The following is a 24,071-nucleotide window of genomic DNA, read 5'->3' as shown; positions in this document are numbered from 1 at the left end:
CTTAATTGAACTTGGCACTTAACACCTTTTTGAATCTGTAACTTCAGAGGGAAAGATCTATTTTGCTCAGAACCCCACCATAGCTCTTATTTCTCCTGTCAATTTCAACACCAGAAACATACTTCCAGGCATTTTAAGGGCCTTCTTGTTTTGTCTGCTATTGTCATGTTTCCCGTTTTCATTTGACATGCTCTGTCTTAGTACTTTTTTCCTAATTGTAACATCCCTGTACCTCGTTATACATATAGTGCATGTGCTCCTGTTGAGTATTTAAAGATGCTGTGTCTTTGTATTTCGTTATCTTTTGCTGTATAACAGATCAACAAACATGTATTATTTCATGTTTTAATGAATCAGGAATTTGGAAACTGATTAGCTGATTTTTGACTCATGAGGTTGTAGTCATCATATTGGCGTGGGTCACAGTGTTGTGAAGTCTTGACCAGAGGTGGATCTTTGAAGCTTGTTCATGGGGTAGTTGGCTGGTGGCCTCAGTTCCTCACCACATGGGTCTCTCCATAGGGATGCTTGAGTGTCTTCTTAAGTTGGTAGCAGATTGTCCCCAGAACACATGGAATGAAAAGTAAACAAGGGTTAAACCTTTTCTGACCTAGGCTTAGAAATTGCCCATTGTTACTTATGCTTTTTTCTCTTTGTTAAAAGGAGTTGGAGCCCACACTCCAGTGGAGGAGACTTGGGCTCCACCTGTTAAAGAGGAAAGGAAGAGTATCAGAATTTGTGGTTCTGTTTTAAAATTACCAGTCTCTTTTTTTAAAAATTTTTCTTCCATTATGGTTTATCACAGCATATTGAATATAGTCCTCTGTGCTATACAGTAGATCTGTTGTTTATCCATCCTGTATGTAATAGCTTGCCTCTACCAACCCCAGACTCCCAGCCCATCCCTCTACCACCTCCCTTCCCCTTGAGAGCCACAAGTCTGTTATCTGCCTGTGAATCTGTTTCTGTTTTATAAAAGTGCATTAGTGTTATCTTTTAAGTTCCACGTGTAAGTGAAATCATGTAAAATTAGCAGTCTCAAAACCTCAAATCTAGAGGAGACTGCCTGAGATAATTAGTCTGTGGTAAAATTCACTGTGGAGTCTTGGCAAAGCATGCTTAGTGTGTTAAAGAGGGTTGTTGAAGAGGGTTTACTTGGAAATTAGCCCCACTTCATAGGATGTAATGTGAGTGCTATGAAGAATCTGTTAGAAATTCAGGAGAAAGTGCTCAGTAGATTTACAATGCTTATACAACTGATAATGTTCCTGTGTGTGTATGAACCAAATATATATGCTATTAGAAAGTAATCATTAGGTGACATGCTTATAAAACAGCCAAGGTATTTTGTTTTCAATTAAACAGTTGCATGCTGCCACTTTCTAGCCTATTAAACTTTGTACTCTTCCCCTTGACAGAATTTGCGGAGGATGACTCAGACAGAGCTTGCAGACGTGGAACATTTATATGAATTTCATCCTCCAGTTTGGATAACTGACACCACACTTCGAAAATCTCCTTTTGTTCCTCAAATGGGTGATGAGGTGAGAGTTACAGAGCTTAAAAATATGAATATAAATCATAAAATTAATATTACTGTTAGGTTTTTATTTTTAAATGTCTATTTCCCTTTTGTAGGTAATATATTTTCGACAGGGTCATGAAGCTTATATTGAGGCTGTCAGAAGAAATAACATTTATGAACTAAACCCTAACAAGGAGCCATGGAGAAAAATGGATCTTAGGGTAAGATGATGGCATTATGAAATCTTAAACATTTAGCACGTTCATATGTAGTTATTCATAAATCCATTTAAGAGACACTCTGGAGGCATGCCATATTACTATCTTTCCATTAATTTCCACCTTAACATTTTTGCTGTTAACCTGCTAAGCATTAAGGTCTAATGAGAAGACATGCTTATTGGTGGACACTCTGTATACTGCTAGAAGGCATCTTGACTATATTACCATTAATTTAAAAATGCTTGTACCCAGGACAGATTTTGAAAAGAAGTGCAAGTCTCCAAAAAGCAAACAAACAAAAATATTCGTAAAAAAGTTTCAATGACACACATAATAAAGTACAGGAAAAACTTCAGCTTCCCTGTACTTTGTATACATATTTTTAACATTTAAAGAAAAATACCATGTTCTAACAAGTAGCAGCAAAGGTTTTGGTTTATTAACAGTTATTCAACTTGATGATAAAGGTGCAAGAAGCAAGTCCAGGCTCCCTAGAGGATATCTTGGTAATTAGAATTAAAACTGAAAATATTTACATCTTTAAAATAGTGATTTTACTTTTGGTAATTTAGGAAACAACCAAAAGTGCATACAAATTTATGAGCAAGGTAATTCCGTATCACTGTTTATAACAACCAAAAATTAGTAAAAAAAAAAAATCCAAATATCCCACAATACCGAATGAACCAAATCATGATATGTTTCTATATTTGGTTACTATGTAGAGCCCACCATGTAACTGAAAGTTGTAAAGTATTTGTTAAATGAATGTTGCATTTTCATAATGTACCAGTAAGAGGAAAAAGGGGGTGTGAAATTACAGTTTTAGTTACAAAAAAATTTTAAAGGGATGGGGTCAACCAAAATAAATACAAATGTCAGTGGTGATTAAATGTAGAATAGTTTTATAGGTAATTTTTATTTTTTATGCTTCATATTTTTGAATACTTTGATTAACTGTGGAAGGTGAAAAAACACTGCTTCTGTGCAGTTGGCTTTAGATACATTGAGATGTATGTCTCTTTTCTTACTACTGTGTACCTGAGGACAGTTGATTCTCATTTTTCATGAATTTTTCTTTGCAGCTTGCCTATTCACTGTATACCATTTGTAACACCAGAATCAATATTCAGCATACTTTCTAGTCATTTTGGAGACATGCATAGCTTGGCAAAAATTTGATTTGCCCGCCTAACGTTTTTCTTAGCTGAGGTTGAACAAGATGAGCTGCTTTTGAGCTCTCATGTTGTAAATAAGTGTTCTTTTCATTTTATTCATTGCCACATTAAATTTTTTCACGTTTTTGTGCTTTTTTGTTGGTGACTTGCTGTTTAAAATGGTCCCCAAACATAGTGCTCAAGTACTGTCTTGTGTTATTAAAAACAAGAAAGTGATGATGTACCTTATGTAGAAGGTCTGTGTTAGATTAGCTTCACTGAGACATGAGTCATAGTGTGCTGTTGGCTTTGAGTCCAGTGTTAATGACTCAGCACATATATTAAAGAAGGTTTTTTAACACCGAGATTCATATTACACAAGATACTATATTAATTAGGTGACTGAAATGTGACTTGTAGCAACCTGAGCTTGTTTTTCCTTCAGAAGCAGTGGTTCAGTATTTACTGTGAACTCACTGATGCCCTGTTTTAGGTGGCCCTGTAGAATAATAAGAATGCTGCAGATAATGAAAATCAACTGTACTTTCAGCATTTTGGCATATTATAACTCTAATGTTTTGTGCAGTGAATAAGTGGATGAATGATCTCATACTGTTAGCGTTAAGGAAGCAGATATTGGGAGAAGTCTCATTAATGAGTAGGATGCTCTCTGACAACAGGAACCTCTCCTGTTGCCTTACTTACCCCAACTGCCTGGAGTAGGTCACAACACACAGTAGATTTTCATATAAACAACTATTTATGGCAGTGTATCAGGTTGAAATTTAATATCAAATTTTTGAAGAATAGTAAGCCAAATGATTATATATTTTGATTTGCATAATACAAAATTATGTAAATGAAAATGTGTCTCTAGAAAGAGAAGAATGTCAGAAGAAAGTTCCAATTGTATACAGTGGTTGTCTTTAGATACTGAGCTGATGGGTGATTTGTGTCCTCCTCCTTATACTTTGTTGTGTTTTTTTCCTAATTTTAGCATATTGCTTACATTTGAAAATGTTTAAATACACCTTCAAAAAGATGTGAAGATTTAGCAAAAAATGACTGTAATTAGTGGTAAATTAAATCCCTCCCCTGGTTTGAAATCCTGAATTGTGAGTTGACTTAATTTGGGAATATGGGGAGAATTAATCATCTTGAGGAATTGCTTTATTTTAACCATATATCCTTTTTAAAATATCTGTTACAGGATCAAGAATTGGTCAAAATAGTTGGAATACGATATGAGGTTGGACCCCCTACACTTTGTTGCCTCAAACTAGCATTTATAGATCCTGCAACTGGAAAACTTATGGACAAATCTTTCTCTATTAGGTACATGTTATATTTTTTAAATGGAGTTACTTAAATTTAGATTTTCCCTCCTGCCTGGTTAGTATGTCCTTTCCATTCAGCTGCAGGGTAAATAGTAGAGCACTGTGGACAGCACAGGTGTGAGCTGCAGTTCAGATAGAGGAGACCCACATAAGTAAAATCCTGGGTCTGCCGTGGCAATTAGGCAGGAGTGTGTCAGTTACATTTTCCATGCCACTTAAATGTGTAGAGAATTTTGGCCTGTAGTGGAGATGGCATCTACATTTGTTTTTCAGAAAACGTTAGAATAATTTTCTAAACCTGTGCCGTCCAATGTGGTAGCTGTCAGGCAACCGCCGGGAACTTGAACTATTGCTAATTTGAATTGAGTGTGATGTAAGTCTACACACTGGATTTTGAAGGCTTGGATAATGTAAAATATTTCAATATTTTGTATTAATTTTTTGGTAAAACAATAGGCTATATTGGGTTAAATAAAATACACTTAAAATTAATTTCACTGGTTTCTTTTTACTTTAATAAGGCTAGTCGAAAATTAAAAACTACATATATGGGCCCCATTGTAGTTTCTTTGGACATTGTTGTTTTAGACTATAACCTGCTATGAAGGAAATTTAACAATCTTTTATTTTTGTTTAGATACCACGATATGCCAGATGTTATTGACTTTCTTGTATTACGTCAGTTTTATGATGAAGCAAGACAGAGGAATTGGCAGTCTTGTAAGTCTGTTCTTATTCCCTGAGAAATTAATCTCTCATTGATCTGAATTTTTTGGTTGTGGTGCTGCTTATTATGGAGGATGGAAGCATGTAAATTCTGGAAAGAAATATAAGTGACTGCTAAGTATATTTTGCTTAGGGCTTATGATATGTGACATTTCGGAAGAATGATTTCTTACTCCTTGATTATAGGCTAGAGTACATCCTTTATTTCCTTTCAGACTGGTCTACACTGCATTATCTCCATCTACTATGTGACACTGGTATAATCCATAAAATTACCTCTGATATAAAACAATCAGAAAGTTGAAAAATGATGCAAATGTTACACTGATAGTGTTCTGGTCTATCAGAATATCTTGCCTTTGATACTATATCAACCTAGACGTAAATAGAATGACTTGAGAAAACTGTTCCTTTAAAAAATTAAAAATTTGTGTAAAATTGACATTTTATAACCATGAATTATATAGGTGGACAGAAAAAATAAAATCACCTAAATGTAGGCACTAATTTTTAATGTGGGCATTTGAATGTGGTTTGAATGTTGTTTTTGCGGTGACTGTTTAAAGCAGGCCAGTGGGCTGGCTTGCTTAGGCTTGTGTGGTCGTTAATCTCCTCAGGATGTAATTGACGACTGTCATTAGGCCAGCGCCTGTCATAGCTGTTTCACAGTTCCGCATGTGTTGCTGTTCAGCATGCAGTGCTGTCTGGGGAGCTCATGTATTAAGCTGACTGCAGGCACCTAGAACAGCTCATTCTCCATTTATCAATATTAGTGAAGTACTCTGTTCTACCTCCACTGTGTCAGCTCATGTACACATTCATAAATGATGCTAAGACCTCATTAATTTTTCTAATTTCTGTTACCTTTTTCTACAGGCAATACAAATAGGTAAATTTTAGATAAATTCCCTGAGTCCCTATTTGAAATGAAATCTTTTCAGAGAATATGACTTCTCTTGGTATACTAGTTTAATGTTAATGTCCACTCAGGTAATCAGGGTTATTTTGGGGACTGAGGAGATGAAAGTTTTCTTGAAGAAGAACATCTAGCCACCAAAAAGAAAACAAAAACCAGACAACTGGAATATATGGAAGTTAACATTGTACAGCCAAGTCCCAAAGAACTTGATAGTTTCTTAGCTATTCCTGTTTTTCAACCCCCATAATGTGTAAATTATAAGCTCTCATTCTGTTTCAATAAGGTGCCCGTTTGAAAAAGAATTTTAACCTTGATTCTCTACAAGAAGAATGACTAATTTTAAGATAAAATATTATTTGATTTATCTGTGTCATAGGAGTTGTATAAATTTAAATTGTTAATGTTATTGGCAAATTGATATATCAGATTTGGTTGTCTCTTATAGGTGACAGGTTCCGTTCTATCATTGATGATGCTTGGTGGTTTGGAACGGTGCTACGTCAAGAGCCATATCAGCCACAGTACCCTGATAGTCATTTCCAGTGTTACATTGTGAGGTTTGTATGTCATTGAAAATAGTCCTCTGCCAACATTTGTTCACTGAGACAGGTTGTAATATAAATCACTGAAGTGTTTCAGGTTAATAAAAATTACACCATCTAATTTGTTATTATGTCAGTCTCACACTTGTAGAGTCTTTCTAGCATGCCTCTGTTGCTAGTGCCTTCATTGGTATAGGTTCTCCTTGCTTCCCAGGGGCCTTTTGTGTAGCTCTGACTCAGTGTAAAATATCTACCTGCCAATGCAGGAGACATAGGAGATGTGGGTTTGATCCCTAGGTTGGGAAGATCCCCTGGAGAAGGTCATGGCAATCCACTCCAGTATTGTTGCCTAGAGAATCCCCATGGATAGAGGAGCCTGGCAGACTACAGTCCATGGGGTTGCAAAGAGTCAGACATGATTGAGTGACTGAGCACGGCATTTCCTCAGCCCAGTGTTGCAGGATCATTTCATTGTTCAGGAGCACATATTACTCCATTTGCCTTGTTCAGAAAAAGTCTTTGCTGTCTTTCCATTGGCTGTGGAAACAAAGTCCACATTCTGAAGCATGGCATTCAAGCCTTTCACACAGTCTTTCTTCACTTATCCTGGGTACAGGCCACACAAGATTTTTGGTTCTGTTTTTGAATGTGCCATACATTTTTATACTTCTTTATATGAAGAAGGAAATAGCAACCCACTCCAGTATTCTTGCCTGGAGAATTCTGTGGACAGAGGAGCCTGGTGGGCTGCTGTCCATAGGGTCGCGCAGAGTCGGACATGACTGAAGCAATTTGGCATGCATGCATGCTTTATAATGTATCTTGAAAAACTCTCACTGTTAATACTTAAACTTTCATTGCTACAGTGAGGTTAATTTTTGCATTTTCTATCTTTTTGTTTACTCTAATAGTGGATACCTAGTTATTAACCAGAAGTTGTCTTTGTGAAAGGCTAACCAAACTTTTTCGGTCTTAACAGGTGGGACAATACTGAAATTGAAAAACTTAGCCCATGGGATATGGAACCAATACCTGACAATGGTATGTAGTTTTTAAATGATGAAAATATGTTTTCAGTATTTAATCTTATTCATGTACATAGAGTGCATTTGTGGTCTTTGAGAAACATTAAAATTATGGTAACTGAGCTTCAGTAAAATAAGTGAACAGAATTATGTGTATCTGGCTCCTTAATTCTTATCCTGTTTCCAGCCTGTTTCTGACTATATCTTAGTCACCAGCTATCATTTCTCATGTAACTATGTATTTATCTCTTCTTGACCTCGTTCATGAACCCTCCATTTCCTTTTCCTCATCCTTATTTTAGTACCCTGTTTGTTTCTTCAAAGAAAAGTCTAATTTGACTTCTGTCTGTCTCTTGCGTTATGTCAGCTTGCTGGTCTTACTAGGGTTTGTCTGTTCCTTTCCTGTTAGAGGTAAGTGTCTGTTCCAACAGCAGCCTCTTCTGCAGTGCCTGCTGTCCCCTGCTTTGAGCTCCTCTCAGACCCGATATTGACACTGAGTTCATTGCCTTCAACAATGAAACTTTCCCATCTCCATTCAAGTTTGAATTTGAGTCTTGTACCTTTAAAACAGCTCTCATTACATTTTCTTCAACATTTTAGCTACTGAATTAACTGCACTCCTGTTAAACTTTTTGAAGGAGTGCCCTGTATCTCTTGTCTCCATCTCTCCTCTATCAGGCTTTTCTTTTGTATTAGTGTTGATTGAACATAAAAACATGCAAAAACTTTTTCCTTCTACCTCCACTTATTGACACATGAAACTTTTGCTCTGTGTGGTATTCTTGTGTCCACCTTAGGGGTCAAGCCCTTTTCCTTCATGTGTTATTCACTGACATATCTCCATCAACTGTTGTCTTGCTTTACTTTGGAAATGAGGAGTTTTTCCAGAAAAATTTGAAAAAACAACTACCATTCTTGACAGTCACCAGTGACTTTGTCATTAAATTTTCTTTTGAGCTTAGTATCTTAACAAATAATACTTACCAATGTGAAATGAAATTTTGCATTGTATAATGCATATATAGATAAGTGAAAATCAACACTTTTTGAGGTCTTACTCTGTTGCTAAGGACTTCCTCTGTATCAGTTCATTTAATCTTTCTCTGAGGTGATGCTCTGTTATTAATTTCACAGGTGAAGGAATGCAGACTCAAGAGTCTCCAGTAGCTGGTTCTGAGTTGCACAGCTCTGAAAAGGATAGGATTAGGATTCTAAGCTGTCTGGCATCAGCCCGTGTTTTTAACAGCCAGTTGTAGATGCTTCTGTCTAAACAATGCCAAATTAGTGAAAGCACTCTCATAGAAAGATTTTACATGTTTATGAGGCCATGAAGTCCTTGGAAGAGTTGTCAAACAACATGAATAGGCAGAAAGATAAATTTGGAGGTGTATGAAGAAAAGCTCATTTGCATTATCAGTCTTGGAAAGGTGCATTAAGTAATAATAAAATATTGTTTTACATATCAGATTGTTAGAGTGATACATTTGTCTTCCAGACTTGCTGACATTTTTCTCCTTTTTAAATAATTAAGAAACTATTCTTTGAATATTTACATTGCCTCTTGTTCTTTTTTAAAATGCGCATGCTCTTTTAAAACAATGTTTTGTAGTATTCTTGAGCTTGAAATTATTTCAAAATGAAATGTTTAAAAAGTACAGTAAAAATTGACAATGGAAAGTACAAAGAATTTCTGAACGCCCAGCTTTCTCAAATGTTAGCATCTTCCATAGTGCAGTGCAGTCATCAAAATCAGGAAATACCCTTAATAACAATTCTAATCCTCCCAGCCTTTTCCAGGTTTTTGCCATAGTCCTAATGTTTTTTCACAGCTTGGCTAAACAACAGAATGGGAAAGACTAGAGATCTCTTCAAGATTAGAGATACCATGGGAACATTTCATGCAAAGATGGGCTCAACAAAGGACAGAAATAGTAGGGACCTAACAGAAGCAGAAGATTATTAAGATGAGGTGGCAAGAATACACAGAAGAACTGTACAAAAAAGATCTTCACGACCCAGATAATCACGATGCTGTGATCACTCACCTAGAGCCAGACATCCTGGAATGTGAAGTCAAGTGGGCCTTAGGAAGCATCACTACAAACAAAGCTAGTGGAAGTGATGGAATTCCAGTTGAGCTATTTCAAATCCTGAAAGATGATGCTGTGAAAGTGCTGCACTCAATATGCCAGCAAATATGGAAAACTCAGCAGTGGCCACAGGACTGGAAAAGGTCAGTTTTCATTCCAATCCCAAAGAAAGGCAATGCCAGAGAATGCTCAAACTACTGCACAATTGCACTCATCTCACACGCTAGCAAAGTAATGCTCAAAATTCTCTAAGCCAGGCTTCAGCAATACGTGAACCGTGAACTTCCAGATGTTCAAGCTGGTTTTAGAAAAGGCAGAGGAACCAGAGATCAAATTGCCAACATCTGCTGGATTGTCTTAAAAGCAAGAGAGTTCCAGAAAAAGATCAGTTTCTGCTTTATTAACTATGCCAAAGCCTTTGACTGTGTGGATCACAATAAACTGTGGAAAATTCTTTTTTTTTTTTTTTAAACTGTGGAAAATTCTTAAAGAGATGGGAATAACAGACCACCTGACCTGCCTCCTGAGAAATCTGTATGCAGGCCAGGAAGCAAGTTAGAACTGGACATGGAACAACAGACTGCTTCCAAATAGGAAAAGGAGTACATCAAGGCTGTATATTGTCACCCTGCTTATTTAACTTATATGCAGAGTACATCATGAGAAACGCTGGGCTGGAGGAAGCACAAGCTGGAATCAAGATTGCTGGGAGAAATATCAATAACCTCAGATATGCAGATGATGCCACCCTTATGGCAGAAAGTGAAGAACTAAAGAGCCTCCTGATGACAGTGAAAGAGAAGAATGAAAAAGTTGGCTTCAAGCTCAACATTCAGAAAACCAAGATCATGGCATCTGGTGCCATCACTTCATGGCAGATAGATGGGGAAACAGTGGAAACAGTGTCTGACTTTATATTTTTGGGCTCCAAAATCACTGCAGATGGTGACTGCAGTCATGAAATTAAAAGAGATTTACTCCTTGGAAGGAAAGTTATGACCAACCTAGAGACAACATATTAAAAAGCAGAGACATTTCTTTGTCAACAAAAGTCCATCCAGTCAAGGCTATGATTTTTCCAGTGGTCATGTATGGATGTGATAGTTGAACTATAAAGAATGCTGAGCACTGAAGAATTGATGCTTTTGAAGTGTGGTGTTGGAGAAGACTCTTGAGAGTCCCTTGGACTGCAAGGAGATCCAACCAGTCCATCCTAAAGGAGATGAGTCCTGGGTGTTGTTTGGAAGGACTGATGTTGAAGCAGAAACTCCAGTACTTTGGCCACCTGATGCGAAGAGTTGACTCATTTGAAAAGACCCTGATGCTGGGAAGGATTGAGGGCAGGAGGAGAAGGGAATGACAGGGGATGAGATGGTTGGATGGCATCACCAACTCAATGGACATGGGTTTGGGTGGACTCCGGGAGTTGGTGATGGACAGGGAGGCCTGGTGTGCTGTGGTTCATGGAGTCGCAACGAGTCGGACATGACTGAGCAACTGAACTGAACTGGGTTTCATTGCCATGTTTTCTCCATTTCCTTTAGTCTGTGGTCCCTGAATTTTCTCATTATCTTTCACAGCCATGATACCTTTGAAGAGCACTGGCCACTTTGTAGAATCTCCATCAGTTTGGGTTTGTCTGATGTCCCCCATGATTATTTCTGGAGTTTGCATGTTTGGCAGTCGTGTCAGAGAAGTGATATTGTGGCTTTCCCAGTACATCCTATAGGAGGCATCTGATAGTAGTTTGTCCTATTACTGGGAATGTTAACTAATCATTTGATTTAAGTGGAGTCGACCAGGTTTGTCCACTACAAATAGCTTCTTTTTCCTTTGGTTAGTATTCTGTTTATGAACTTGGGCAGCTGAATTTAAAATATAGTGTATATTTGGTTTCTCGTTTGATTTTTTTTTCTTTTCTTTTCTTTTTTTTTTTTTGATGAAATCATAGTTGATCCACCTGAAGAATTAGGCGCTAGTATTTCTGTCACTTCAGATGAGCTAGAGAAATTGCTCTACAAACCCCAAGATGGTGAATGGGGTCAGAAATCAAGAGATGAAGAATGTGAACGAATTATTAGTGGTATAGATCAACTTTTGAATCTTGGTAAGTTTTTTATGGGGAAAAGTTTGATTTTCACGATTTCTTTTCCACAGAGGTATTTTAAAATAGTAATGTGATCGTGATGTGATCGTGTTCTTTTGTTACAATTTCCATTTGTTACTTTTGTGGTAAGCCTGCAGTGTTGATGGTAGCTCTGTTTTATGAATGATTTGTTGAGAAATGTCCCGTAGAGGTCGTGAACTTAGATGAAGTTTCTTCCTTCTGCCGTTACAGATATCGCAGCAGCTTTTGCAGGTCCGGTTGATTTGTGTACATACCCGAAGTACTGTACTGTAGTGGCTTACCCAACTGATCTGTACACCATTCGAATGAGACTTGTGAATCGATTTTACAGGTGAGTAGAAACTTACTTTAAAGATAATTGGGGACGTACCAGTTAGAGTGAAAAGAGGTAGTGTGGTTGACAATGCTGGAGTGGGTTGACAATGCTGGTTGACAATGCTGATTCACATTATTTTCCGTTTCATTCTCTTCTTTCATTATAGTCATTTCTTGGTCCTGTGTGTAAGACAGGGTTAGATGCCTATGGGTAGGTATGGATAGAACCTGGGCAAGGAAAGTGACACATTTCATTCTTTAGTATTCTGTTTTTCTTTTTTTTTTCCATTTATTTTTGTTAGTTGGAGGCTAATTACTTTATAATATTGTAGTGGTTTTTGCCATACATTGACATGAATCAGCCATGGATTTACATGTGTTCCCCATCCCGATCCCCCCTCCCGCCTCCCTCCCCATCTGATCCCTCTGGGTCTTCCCAGTGCACCAGCCCTGAACACTTGTCTCATGCATCCAACCTGGGCTGGTGATCTGTTTCACCCTTGATAGTATACTTGTTTCAATGCTGTTCTCTCAGATCATCCCACCCTTGCCTTCTCCCACAGTGTCCCAAAGTCTGTTCTATACATCTATGTCTCTTTCTGTTTTACATATAGGGTTATTGTTACCATCTTTTTAAATTCCATATATATGCATTTGTATACTGTATTGGTCTCTATCTTTCAAAAGCTGCTCCATTTAAATATAAAATTTAGTTAATAATTTTTCTTGGGCTCCAAAATCACTGCAGATAGTGACTTCAGTCATGAAATTAAAGGACGCTTGCTCCTTGGAAGAAAAGCTATAACCAACCTAGACAGCATATTGAAAAGCAGAGACATTACTTTGCTGACAAACCATATCAGTCAAAAGTATGGTTTTTTCAGTAATCATGTATGGATGTGAGAGTTGGACCATAAAGAAAGCTAAGTGTCGAAGAATTGATGCTTTTGAACTGTGGTGTGGGAGAACACTCTTGAGAGTTCCTTGGAATGCAAGGAGATCAAACCAGTCAATCCTCAAGGAAATCAGTCCTGAATATTCACTGGAAGGACTGATATTGAAGCTGAAACTCTAATCCTTTGGACACCTGATGTGAAGAACTGACTCCTTGGAAAAGACCCTGATGCTGGGAAAAGATTGAAGACAGGAGGCGAAGGGGACGACAGAGGATGAGATGGTTTTATGGCATCACCGACTCAATGGACATGAGTTTGGGCAAGCTTCAGGAGTTGGTGATGGATAGGGAAGCCTGGCGTGCTACAGTCCATGGGGTCACAGAGTCAGACACGACTGAGCAACTGAACTGAGTTAATAATTGGACTTTGACATTTGAAAATTAATTTCCTGGAATCATCAACTTTTTGTCTCTGGCTTTTATAGTGCTGAAAAACCATAAAATTTCCCAATCTCAATGATTTTTTTTTTAAGTAGGTGATGGTATTTTATTCTGTATGATTCAGCAACTTTGAGAAATTATCTTCACAAAATACTGACTTCTTGTTCATATTGTTGATGTTAATTTACCCCTGTAGTGTTGCAAACGTGGGTTTAGTCAGAAACTACTTTGTCAGTTTGTAGTCAGACTGAGTTTCTTAGGATTGATGGTATTTAACACATTTCATTCATTGAGTGTATAGCTTCAAACATGCCTAAAGGCAGTGTGAAAAGGAAGAGTTGCCTTTTTGGTTTTCTGGATGTGATTAAGTTATCTGTTAAGATTTTCAGTCCTTAAATGTATTCTCTGCAGTTCAGCTTCTAATATAATTGCTATGACTGTGATGAAGTTGACAGCATTATTTTACTGTATCATACTGGCTTAACATGCAGGATTTTTAAACTTGGTTTCTGTATTTTCTTTTTTAAACCCTAACTTCCTTGTTTACTTTGAAGGAGGCTATCTGCGTTAGTTTGGGAAGTCAGATATATAGAACACAATGCCAGAACATTTAATGAACCTGAGAGTGTAATTGCAAGATCAGCTAAGAAGATAACAGACCAGCTTTTAAAATTTATCAAGTAAGTGACCTCATGTTATAGATGTTGTGGAAACGTCACTTTGCATATTGTGTATTTAATTTGTTGCATTTTAATGTGTTATGTTAAAGGACATTTCTTTAAATTTCTCTTTCTGTGGTTATAAGTTAGTTAAAGGAATAAGAAGTTGAACACTCAAATTTTTTGTTTCTTTAAAATTTTGAAATAATTTTATACTACAGAGAGTTGCCCTGTTTTCCCCTTAGGTTGACATCTTACACAGCTGTGTTGTCCTTATGAAGTGTTAAGAAACTATCCTTGGTACAATACTATTGACTGAAGTACAGAATTTATATAGATTTCATCAGTTTTTACATCAGTGTCTTTTTCTGGTGCAGGATCCAATCCAGAATGCCCACTGCATTCGCTCTTTGGTTTTCATAGTCTCCTTTAATCTAGTCTTTTCTTTCTTTAATCACCTCATCATTTTTTAATGAATGTTGTACCCTTATTTAGTAGCATGTAGTTTAATTTGGGTCATCTGATATTTTCTCATGATTAGATTGAGTTTTAGTCTGTTTTGGATTGTATCCTGTGAAAGTGTGTATGTATGAATAGTCCACACTTTCTGGCATTTGGAAATCAGTTTCAAATAGTAGGATTAAAACTGACCTGCAAATTGAGATCCTAGTCCTAACATAATCCTTTCTAGTCAACTTTCTGGATGACTTTGGACACATTACTCAGCCTCTTTCCTTTAAAATGTTACATGATTTTGCTGTATGATCTTATATGCCTTTCCCCCACAGTTATAAAAATTCTTTGAAAGAATTATGTATTAGAGAAGATAATTTTTAAATTCTGGCATTATTTTAAACATCTGGCTCCAAACTGGTGAATAAGTAATTCCAGTCTTTTTCACCCTCCTGGGTGGAATCTGTCCATTGTCTGGAGAACTCAAGCTTGTTGCCTTTTCCCCCAAATTCTCATGCCCATTTTCATCCCCGTCATGTCTAGATAGCCCTATTTAACATTCTTTCTTGTGCTGTGTTTACAGTGAGGTCAAGATGTAATTTGCTTCAGTTTCTACTTCCTTTTTTTTTCTATTCTCTTTTATCTCAAATCAGCCATTTTCCTGATACTTACTGTACAAATATTACCAGTGGTGATAACTTAGAAAAACTCATCTGTGTATTCATCTAGTTGAGACCATACTTACAATACTTCTGGATTACCAGCTTAATTTCCATACATACTTCAGTTCTTCAGTTCAGTCGCTCAGTCGTGTCCGACTCTTTGTGACCCCATAAATGTCAGCATGCCAAGCCTCCCTCTCCATTATCAACTCCCGGAGATTACTCAAACTCATGTCCGTTGGGTCGGTGATGCCATCCAACCATCTCATCCTCTCGTCCCCTTCTCCTCCTGCCGCCAATCCCTCCCAGCATTAGCGTGTTTTCCAGTGAGTCAGCTCTTCTCATCAGGTGACCAAAGTACTGGAGTTTCAGCTTCTGCATCAGTCCTTCCAGTGAACACCCAGGACTGATCTCCTTTAGGATGGACTGGTTGGATCTCCTTGCAGTCCAAAGGGGACTCTCAAGAGTCTTCTCCAACACCACACTTCAAAAGCATCAATTTTTCGGTGCTCAGCTTTCTTCACAGTCCAACTTTCACATCCATAGATGACCACTGGAAAAACCATAGCCTTGACCAGACGGACCTTTGTTGGCAAAGTAATGTCTCTGCTTTTTAATATTCTCTCTAGGTTGGTCATAACTTTCCTTCCAAGGAGTAAGCGTCTTTTAATTTCATGACTGCAGTCACCATCTGCAGTGATTTTGGAGCCCCCAAAAATAAAGTCTTGACACTGTTTCCACTTTCCCCATCTATTTCCCATGAAGTGATGGGACCAGATGCCATGATCTTAGTTTTCTGAATGTTGAGCTTTAAGCCAGCTTTTTCACTCTCCTCTTTCACTTTCATTAAGAGGCTTTTTAGTTCTCTTCACTTTCTGCCATAAGGGTGGTGTCATCTGCATATTTGAGGTTACTGATATTTCTCCCGGCAATCTTGATTCCAGCTTGTGCTTCTTCCAGCCCAGCGTTTCTCATGATGTACTCTGCATATAAGTTAAATAAGCAGGGTGACAATATACAGCCTTGACGTACTCCTTTTCCTATTTGGAACCAGTCTGTTGTTCCATGTCCAGTTCTAACTGTTACTTCCTGACCTGCATAACATACTTAATTGAAAAAAATTACTTTCAGTATTCTAGTACGATTGTTTCCACAGAGGATAGAGTGAAAACCTGATATTCTGCTGCTTTTAATTGTGTGTGCATAGTTGGGGAGCTGTTTGCATAGTTGGGGAGCTGTATCTTAAGGTAGCTTAAATATTCAGAAACAAGAACTACATTTGAATACTATTAAAGTAAAAAATTGTCTTTTAGGAATCAAGACTGTATAAATATCTCAGAACTTTCTAACACTTCCGAAAATGATGAGCAAAATGCCGAGGATTTGGTATGAAGTTTGTGAATTTTATGGCTTTTGTTTATTTCAAATGATGACTTCGAATGAAGAATGAAGTAGAAAACGTTGGTTACCTATATCAGTTCAGTGAACTATGAAAACAGGGCACTTGATAAAACTACAGTTTAAAATTATCTAGGTGGTCAGTGAGGTAATAGACAATAATTGATACTAAATAAACAAGTAATGTCTAGAGAAGTAATTTAGGCTTGGAACATGTTCTCTTTCCAAGTTTAGGTAGAGAAAGATGTAGTGTAAGAACTACCTTGGAAATATTTTTGGTAAAGTCAGTATTTGAGCAAATTTCCTGGCAGTCCAGAGGTTGGACTGTGTGCTTTTACTGCCGTGGCCTGGGTTCAGTCCCTGGTCGGGTTCAGATCCTTTAAACCACATTAGTGCGGCCAAAAAAAAAGTCAGTATCTGAGGGCTGGATTTAATTGTAATTAAAAATCAGTAAACATTACTATGTTTTAAGTACCCTAAAGTCCTTCACTCAAGATGGGTGTTGAAGTGTAAGTACAAAGCAGATATCCACTGTATTGTGTAATTTCACTTCATACGAAATCAGGTTGTTGTATGTAGTTGGAGGAAGGATACTCTGTGGTGTCAGTTTCCACACAAACTATTATCGTGGTTCACTGATTTTCATGCTAATTTAATATTGGAATATAAATGAGTATGTTAATATGTGATTTAGGTGATAAAATGTGTAGTTTACATAATGTAAGCATCTGTGGGAGACTGTTGTTTCTAAGTTTTATCCTGTGCATGTCTTCTGTGAATGTGCACAGAGCAACTTGTTATAGCTATATTTTGGAATTAGTGCATATTTATATTAGGGAATATAAAGGATTATTAAGAATAAGGGTCGGTTTCTTCGAGTGCCATGAAGATCATGTGATAGTATGTCTTTTGAGGTTCTGTTATCAAGTTACAACCCTTGTAGGATTTAAAAAGTTTTTGATATGCTTTATGTTAAGATTATTGTATGCCTAATGACAATCTTACCACTTAAAGTGCTCTGATTTTTATTCCTAGGAGGATAGTGATCTTCCTAAAACATCTTCTGGAAGAAGGAGAGTAAGTTAATCTGTGTGATTAACCTTAGTTGTCTGATTTAATATCAATGTAATATTTTAGGTGTTGTCTTTGAAAAGGTATATTGAATATTATAAGAGAAATGGGAGAAATCACTGGAAGGTGGATGGCTAGGTAAGGTTAGTGGAAGAGTTGGGATTTGCTCTGTGTTCTCAGAATGAGAGAGAGTAAGAAGAGGAAATTCAAATAGTATAGGGTTTAAGAAAGTAGGAAAGTATGGCATGTCGGTGGGTACTGAGAACACTAGCCTGGCTAGTGTAGGGGTTGAATTTTGGAGCAAGCCAAGTGGTTGTATCTAGCCTTTATGTTGGGAGCAGATTATGATGATATTAAAAACCAAGGATTTCAGTTAAATTTTTAGTAGAGTCACTTTTCATAGCCAAAACGGTAGATTCTGAAGGATAAGAGAATAGGTACTAAATATATTAAAGTTAGGAGTTGATTGCAAGAATCTTAAGTAAAAGTTGGGAAACCTAGTCAAGAATAGTTTTGGCTGGGAATTCCCTGGTTAGGACTCTTGCTTTCACTGCTGAGGGCTCAGACTCGATCTGTGGTTAGAGAACCAAGATGCCACAAGCCACTGTGCCATGTGGCCATTTGAAAAAAAAAAAAAAAAGAACGATAGTGCTGGCTAGGAACAGAGGGGAAGGGAAAAAGATGAGAACTTTTAGTGGAAAAACTAGGATTTGGTGACTGGACCTTTTAAAAACATGAGAATTTGTTGGAGTGGTAGGGGACAATAAAGTGAGAAATAAGTTTTGGATGAGTTAAAATTGTGTCATCAGCAGTTCTTAAAAAGTTCTAATGTAACGTTAATTAAGAGTAAAGGTTATTAATTGAAAATGCTTAATAATGTTAACTTATTTTAAATTTCATTCGAATGCTGCTTAAATTTAAGCTTTCTGTCATATCAATTTTCATAATATGTTGCCTCAAATAACATTGAAAAGTTAAGACTTGAATAGTCATTTTCATATAATTTCACTTTTAAACAGACTTAAGGATTTAGTTATCTGTTTAGTGTTTGTTATGATTGCTGTAGCAAATTACAAATTCAGTGGCTTAAGCAATAACAATAGCTTGTAGTTCTGTAGATTAGAAGTTTGGCATGGGTCTCACTGGACTGAAGTCAGGGTATCAGCATAGCTGTGTTTCTTTCTGGAAATGGAGTAGAAGTAATTTCCTTGCATTTTCCAGCTTCTGGAGTCTCACGGCCCCCTTCTTTCATCTTCCAAGTCAGCAGCATAGCATCTCCCAGTATGCCTCCGACCATTCTGCCTCCCTTGTATGAGGATCCTTGTGATTACATTGGGCCCATCCTGATAATCCAGGTCCACCTTCCTATCTCAAAATCCACTCCTTTAATCATATCTGTGGAGTTCCTTTGGCCACAGTCGCAGGTTTTTGGGACCTAGGTGTAGATATTATTCTGCCTACTATGTTATCCAGTGTGGGTACTTCATATTCTGTGAAAACATTTCTTAAACTTAGGAGATAAGTGGTGGAATGAAAATGTGCTTTGGAGTAACAGATATGACATTATTGGTTTGTTTTTTTTAAGTGGACTTTTTCACAAGTAGATAGAAAATCATATAATGACATATTTTGACATAGTACAGAAGACAACAGTTCAGTTAGATTTTTACCATTATTGTACCATACCATACCACAGTGCAGCTTTTCCAAGGCCGAGAAAACGTTTAATATTGTAAATGTATTTTTAGGTTCATGACTGGAAAAAAAGGAGCATCAAAACAACCAATTATGTTGAAAACAACTGGAAGAAACAGTGTAAAGAACTAGTGAACTTAATTTTTCAATGTGAAGATTCTGAGCCATTTAGACAACCTGTTGATTTGGTTGAATATCCAGTAAGTTGTCATTATTTGAATGTTTGGTGCTTTTCTTATTGGTGTGGAGATTAGGATAGGGGTGTTTAAATGAAAAAGTAAGCTGTCTAGAATTCCCTGGTGGCCTAATGCTTAGAATTCCAGGCTTTCACTGCTGTGGCCCAGGTTAGTCCCTGGTTGGGATACTTAGAGAGATCTCACAAGCCTCAAGGCATAGTCACAAAAAAAAGAAAATCAACCGTCGCTGCCTGCCTGCCCCCCACCCCCGCTCCTTGCAACCAAAAAGTGAGATGTCTAGGCTTAATGTTAACTTTGTCTCTTACCACTAAGACAGTAGTGGAAGAGTTGTTTTACAGTTTCTTGAATTAATAGAATTCAAGAAATTGGACCTTGTACCTTGGGTAAGACTTAGTTACCAATGTTACCCCTCATTATCGGAGGTTTAGTAGGCCTAACCCTGGGAAAACTATGAATTGGTTAAAAGTGTCTCTCTTTGGGACCTCCCTGGTGGTGCAGTGGCTAATACTCCCTGTTCCCAGTGCAGGGGGCCTGGGTTCAATCCCTGGTCAGGGAACTAGGTCCAGCATGCTGCAACTAAGACCTGACTCAGTCAAATAAAGATTTTTTTTTTAAAGTGTCACTCTCCACTTTGTAACAGGGAAATAAAAAATGACCTTTTTAAAAGATAGAAAGCACAAATTTGCTGTAGGAAGCTTAGAAATTACATAGTAGAGTATACAGAAGGAAATAAAAACAATTTCATATCCTGATTCCAAATATATAATTTTGTTGCATTTCTTGTCTGTCTGTCTGAATGTCTTTTTTAAAAAGTTATTAATGATTTTTAAGATCCTTATAACCTTTTTCTCTTCTGTCATTTTGAATGTTTTAGAGATTTGATGCACTTTTGCATTTCTAAAAACAGGAATTGAATTTTTGAACTAATTATTGTTTTTAAAATCTAGGATTACCGAGACATTATAGATACTCCAATGGATTTTGGAACAGTAAGGGAAACTTTAGAAGCAGGAAACTATGACAGCCCTTTGGAATTTTGCAAAGACATCCGTTTGATATTTAGCAATGCAAAAGCATATACACCAAACAAAAGATCAAAGGTAATTTTAAAAGTGGTTTATTAAAAAAAAAAGTATGTGTGATCTGTGTAGATGATGATTTTCTATTGTTTGGTGGAGGTGGAAACATGAGAGAACAGTGAGTATAATAAGACTACTCTTAAGAATAGAGCTTTCACCACAGCCCAAGTATCTGCCGTGGAAGCATTGTTTCCTGGTGACAGTGTTTGTCTTTCCTAAGGTTTTATAAACAAAAGAAGATTGGTACCAGTGAGGAGACCTGTGAAAAATGAACAGATTTGTGTTGGATGTATAGTGAGAAAAGTCTGTTCTCTTACATACAGGAATCTTGAAAGTGGATTGGGAACTTTGGGAACTTAGTTATAGAGGTTGGACAAATATTACAAGTAAGAAAGGGAAAATCTGAGATGGGGGTGGGACTACTGATGCATGCTAATAATTTGGATCTGAAGAGGAAACATGTGAGCCATCTGATTAGTTAAGAACAGCATTGTGGACACTCCTAAATTTTTGTTAAAATGTTACATGTTGGATAGTTTTTCAAAACCTGTTCAAGCATAATAAGTACACAAAGTTGTATACATATTCTCAGTGAGTATTCATAAACCCTTACAGTCAGTGTGCTGGATCGTTAGAAAAAAACAGCAATGCTTTGAGAGTAAGATTTTAAAATTAAAATACTTGCTTGATGCTATAGCATTTTCTCTGCCATCGGTGACTGTTACTGCTAATTAATTGTTTTATCTTAATTTCACTTCCCCTTCATTACTTATCAGACTCTACCCATATTATTAATTCTTAGCTTAATTTAAGAACCTTCACATTCAATATCCAGGTTGCTTATTGGATCAATTTGACATGCAAGTCTTAACATTTTTCTCAGTTTGTATTTTCATCAATATTCACCATTTGTGAGACTTCCTTCCAGAGAGAAAATAAATTTCATTCATGTCTTTTTTTCCGTTTTGTTTAAAATACGTGTTTGAGGATTCATCATATAGCTTACCCATTTAAAGTGCACAGTTAATGGGTTTTGGTGTATTATGTGACCAAATTTTCAAAATTGTGGTTACATATACATAACATTAAATTTATCATTTTAACCACTTTTAAGTATACAATTCAGTGACATAAATTACATTCATAGTGTTGATCGGCCATCACTGTTATTTTCAAAACTCTTTCATAACCCCAAACAGAAACTCTTTAACCAGTAAGCAACCAACTCCACATTCTTTCCTTTCCTCAGCCCTTGATAGCTTCTCATTCATTTTGTATCTCTATCAATTTGCCTATTCTAGATATTTCATACAAATTGAACATACAGAATTTGTCTTTGGTGTCTGGCTTATTTCACTTAGCATATTATCTTAAAGGTTCATCCATGTTGTTGCCTGTTTTGGAACTTTGTTCCATTTTGTGGGGTGAATAATATGCCACCATATGGGTGTATGACATTTGGCTCATTAATCTGTGGATGGACACTTGAATTGTTTTCTACTTTTTGGTGGTTGTAACTGATGCTGCAGTGAATATGGGAATGTAAGAATCTGTAAGAGTTCTTGTCCTCAATTTTCTTAGGTATATATCTGAGAGTGGAATTTCTGGTTCATAGGGTAATTCTGTGTTTTTCAGCAACCACCAAACTATTCCATAATGACTAGACCATTTTGCATTCCCATTGGCAATGTACAAGAATCCCAGTTTCTCCGCATACTTGCCAAAATTTGTTATTTTCTGTTTGTAAAAAAAATTATAGACATCATAGTGAGTGTGAAGTATTATCTCATTGTAGTTTTGATTTGTGTTTGTTGTGACTTATTAAAAATTGTACCTGGAATTTATATTTATCACATATGAGAAGACATGCAGATATGAATTGTCATGAAGAAAGAGGTTTATGCTTACAGATCCCTAGGACCAGAAGTGTGATACAACATTCAGGCCACATGGGGATGGATCAAAGTTGATCAGTAGGCAGAGTTGGCAGAGGGAAGGGATGGGAAGAGCATGATACAGAGCCTACGTTGGGATTTTCACAGGAAGGCAAGACAGAACGGAGCAAACAGTCTAGTACTGGCTGGTACCAGTAATTGGAGCTTTGGTTTGTAGGTGTGGTCTCTAGCTATCTGACTGTTACCCAAATCTGGGGTGATTTGGGTAGCGGGAATATTATTCGCTTGGTGTATGAGAATTTGATAAAGAAGAGGTTAGGTATGTGAGCTCTGGATTGATTGATTTCTGTATCAGAGGTGTACCTGTGAAAGAGTCATTTGCTATCAGTTATCCCTGGGAGGGGCAGTCTCTCCAGGATCAAGGCTTCAAATGCCAGAGCATCAAGAATACAGAAAACAAAATATAGTCACTACGCTAATGATGTTGACGATCTTTTCATGTGCGTATTGACTACTTGTTTATCTTCTTTGGAAAAAGATATATTCCAAGTGCTTTTCCCAGTTTTTACTTTGAATTTTGTCTTTTTGTTGTTGTAAGAATTTTAAAATATATTTTGGATATTAAGTCCTTATCAGATAAGTGTTTCCCAGTTATTTTCTCTCATTCTGTAGGTTGTCTTTTTATTTGTTGATAATGTCCTTTGATGCACAGAAGTTTTTAATTTTGATAAAATTAAAATTATTAATTAATCAACTTTTTTTTCCCCCCTTTGGTTTCTGTGCTTTTGGTTTCATATTTAAGAACCCATTGCTGCTTAGGGTCACAGAGCCTATAAGTATGTGACACTGTTATGGAGCATTTTGAAAAATAAGCGCCATTTGACTCATTAATTCCAATTTTAATTATTTTTTTATAGACAATTAACTGTGGAAAAGAATACTTGGAGAATACATGTATATTAAGGAATAATTTATAGAGGCAAGTGTTTGGAAATCGTGGTCAAAATAGTTAAAAAAATAAATCCATTGCCAAATTGAGCATCATAAAAATTGACCTCATGTGTCCTTATGGTTTAGTTCTTATATTTAAGCTGTTGATCCATTTTGAGTTACTGTTTGTGTATGGAGTGAGACAGAGGTCCAGTTTATTCTGTGTGTAGAAATCTGGGTATTACAGCACAATCAGTTGAAGAGACTGTTCTTTCCCTATTAAATGGCCTAGTACCCTTTTTGAAAATCAATTTGCTAGTAGATAGTTAGATTGGTTTGTATCTGAGCTCAGTTCTGTTCATTGGTTTGTACATATGAATCTCTGTCTCTTATCTCTGTCTGTCTTGTATGTCAGTACTAAAATGTTTTGCTTACTGTACCTTTAGTAGTATGTTTTGGAACAAAGGAAATTTTGATCTTCTTGCTTTGATCTGTTTTAGGATCATTTTGGCAATTCAGGGGTGCAATTCATTATTAATGCGAGGATTGACTTTTTCCATTTCTGTTTAAAAATAGTTGAATTTTTTTTTTTTTTTTGCTTTTTTTTCGTGAGGCCCCGCTTTCACGGTCTATTCGTACTGAAAATCAAGATCAAGCGAGCTTTTGCCCTTCTGCTCCACGGGAGGTTTCTGTCCTCCCTGAGCTCGCCTT

The 24,071-nt window shown here is 36.8% G+C and overlaps 1 protein-coding gene across 2 annotated transcripts in view; it reads left to right on the top strand.

The window, feature by feature from the left end:
• BRWD1 (bromodomain and WD repeat domain containing 1) overlaps positions 1-24,071 on the top strand; it is a 123,926-nt gene that overhangs the window by 72,543 nt on the left and 27,312 nt on the right. For both annotated transcript variants that reach the window (XM_065942844.1, XM_065942845.1), the window contains exons 24-36: positions 1,419-1,544; positions 1,639-1,746; positions 4,114-4,238; positions 4,878-4,960; positions 6,331-6,442; positions 7,407-7,468; positions 11,494-11,649; positions 11,881-12,001; positions 13,876-14,001; positions 16,409-16,481; positions 17,529-17,570; positions 19,313-19,459; positions 20,404-20,556. In XM_065942844.1, coding sequence (XP_065798916.1) covers positions 1,419-1,544; positions 1,639-1,746; positions 4,114-4,238; positions 4,878-4,960; positions 6,331-6,442; positions 7,407-7,468; positions 11,494-11,649; positions 11,881-12,001; positions 13,876-14,001; positions 16,409-16,481; positions 17,529-17,570; positions 19,313-19,459; positions 20,404-20,556 — 1,434 coding nt within the window. The remainder of the gene's footprint in view (positions 1-1,418; positions 1,545-1,638; positions 1,747-4,113; positions 4,239-4,877; positions 4,961-6,330; positions 6,443-7,406; positions 7,469-11,493; positions 11,650-11,880; positions 12,002-13,875; positions 14,002-16,408; positions 16,482-17,528; positions 17,571-19,312; positions 19,460-20,403; positions 20,557-24,071) is intronic.

The sequence above is a fragment of the Muntiacus reevesi genome, chromosome 8 (assembly GCF_963930625.1).
Source record: "Muntiacus reevesi chromosome 8, mMunRee1.1, whole genome shotgun sequence".
Taxonomy (NCBI): domain Eukaryota; kingdom Metazoa; phylum Chordata; class Mammalia; order Artiodactyla; family Cervidae; genus Muntiacus; species Muntiacus reevesi.
Note: the sequence above shows the minus strand (reverse complement) of the source record. Positions and strands in the feature narration are given on the sequence as shown.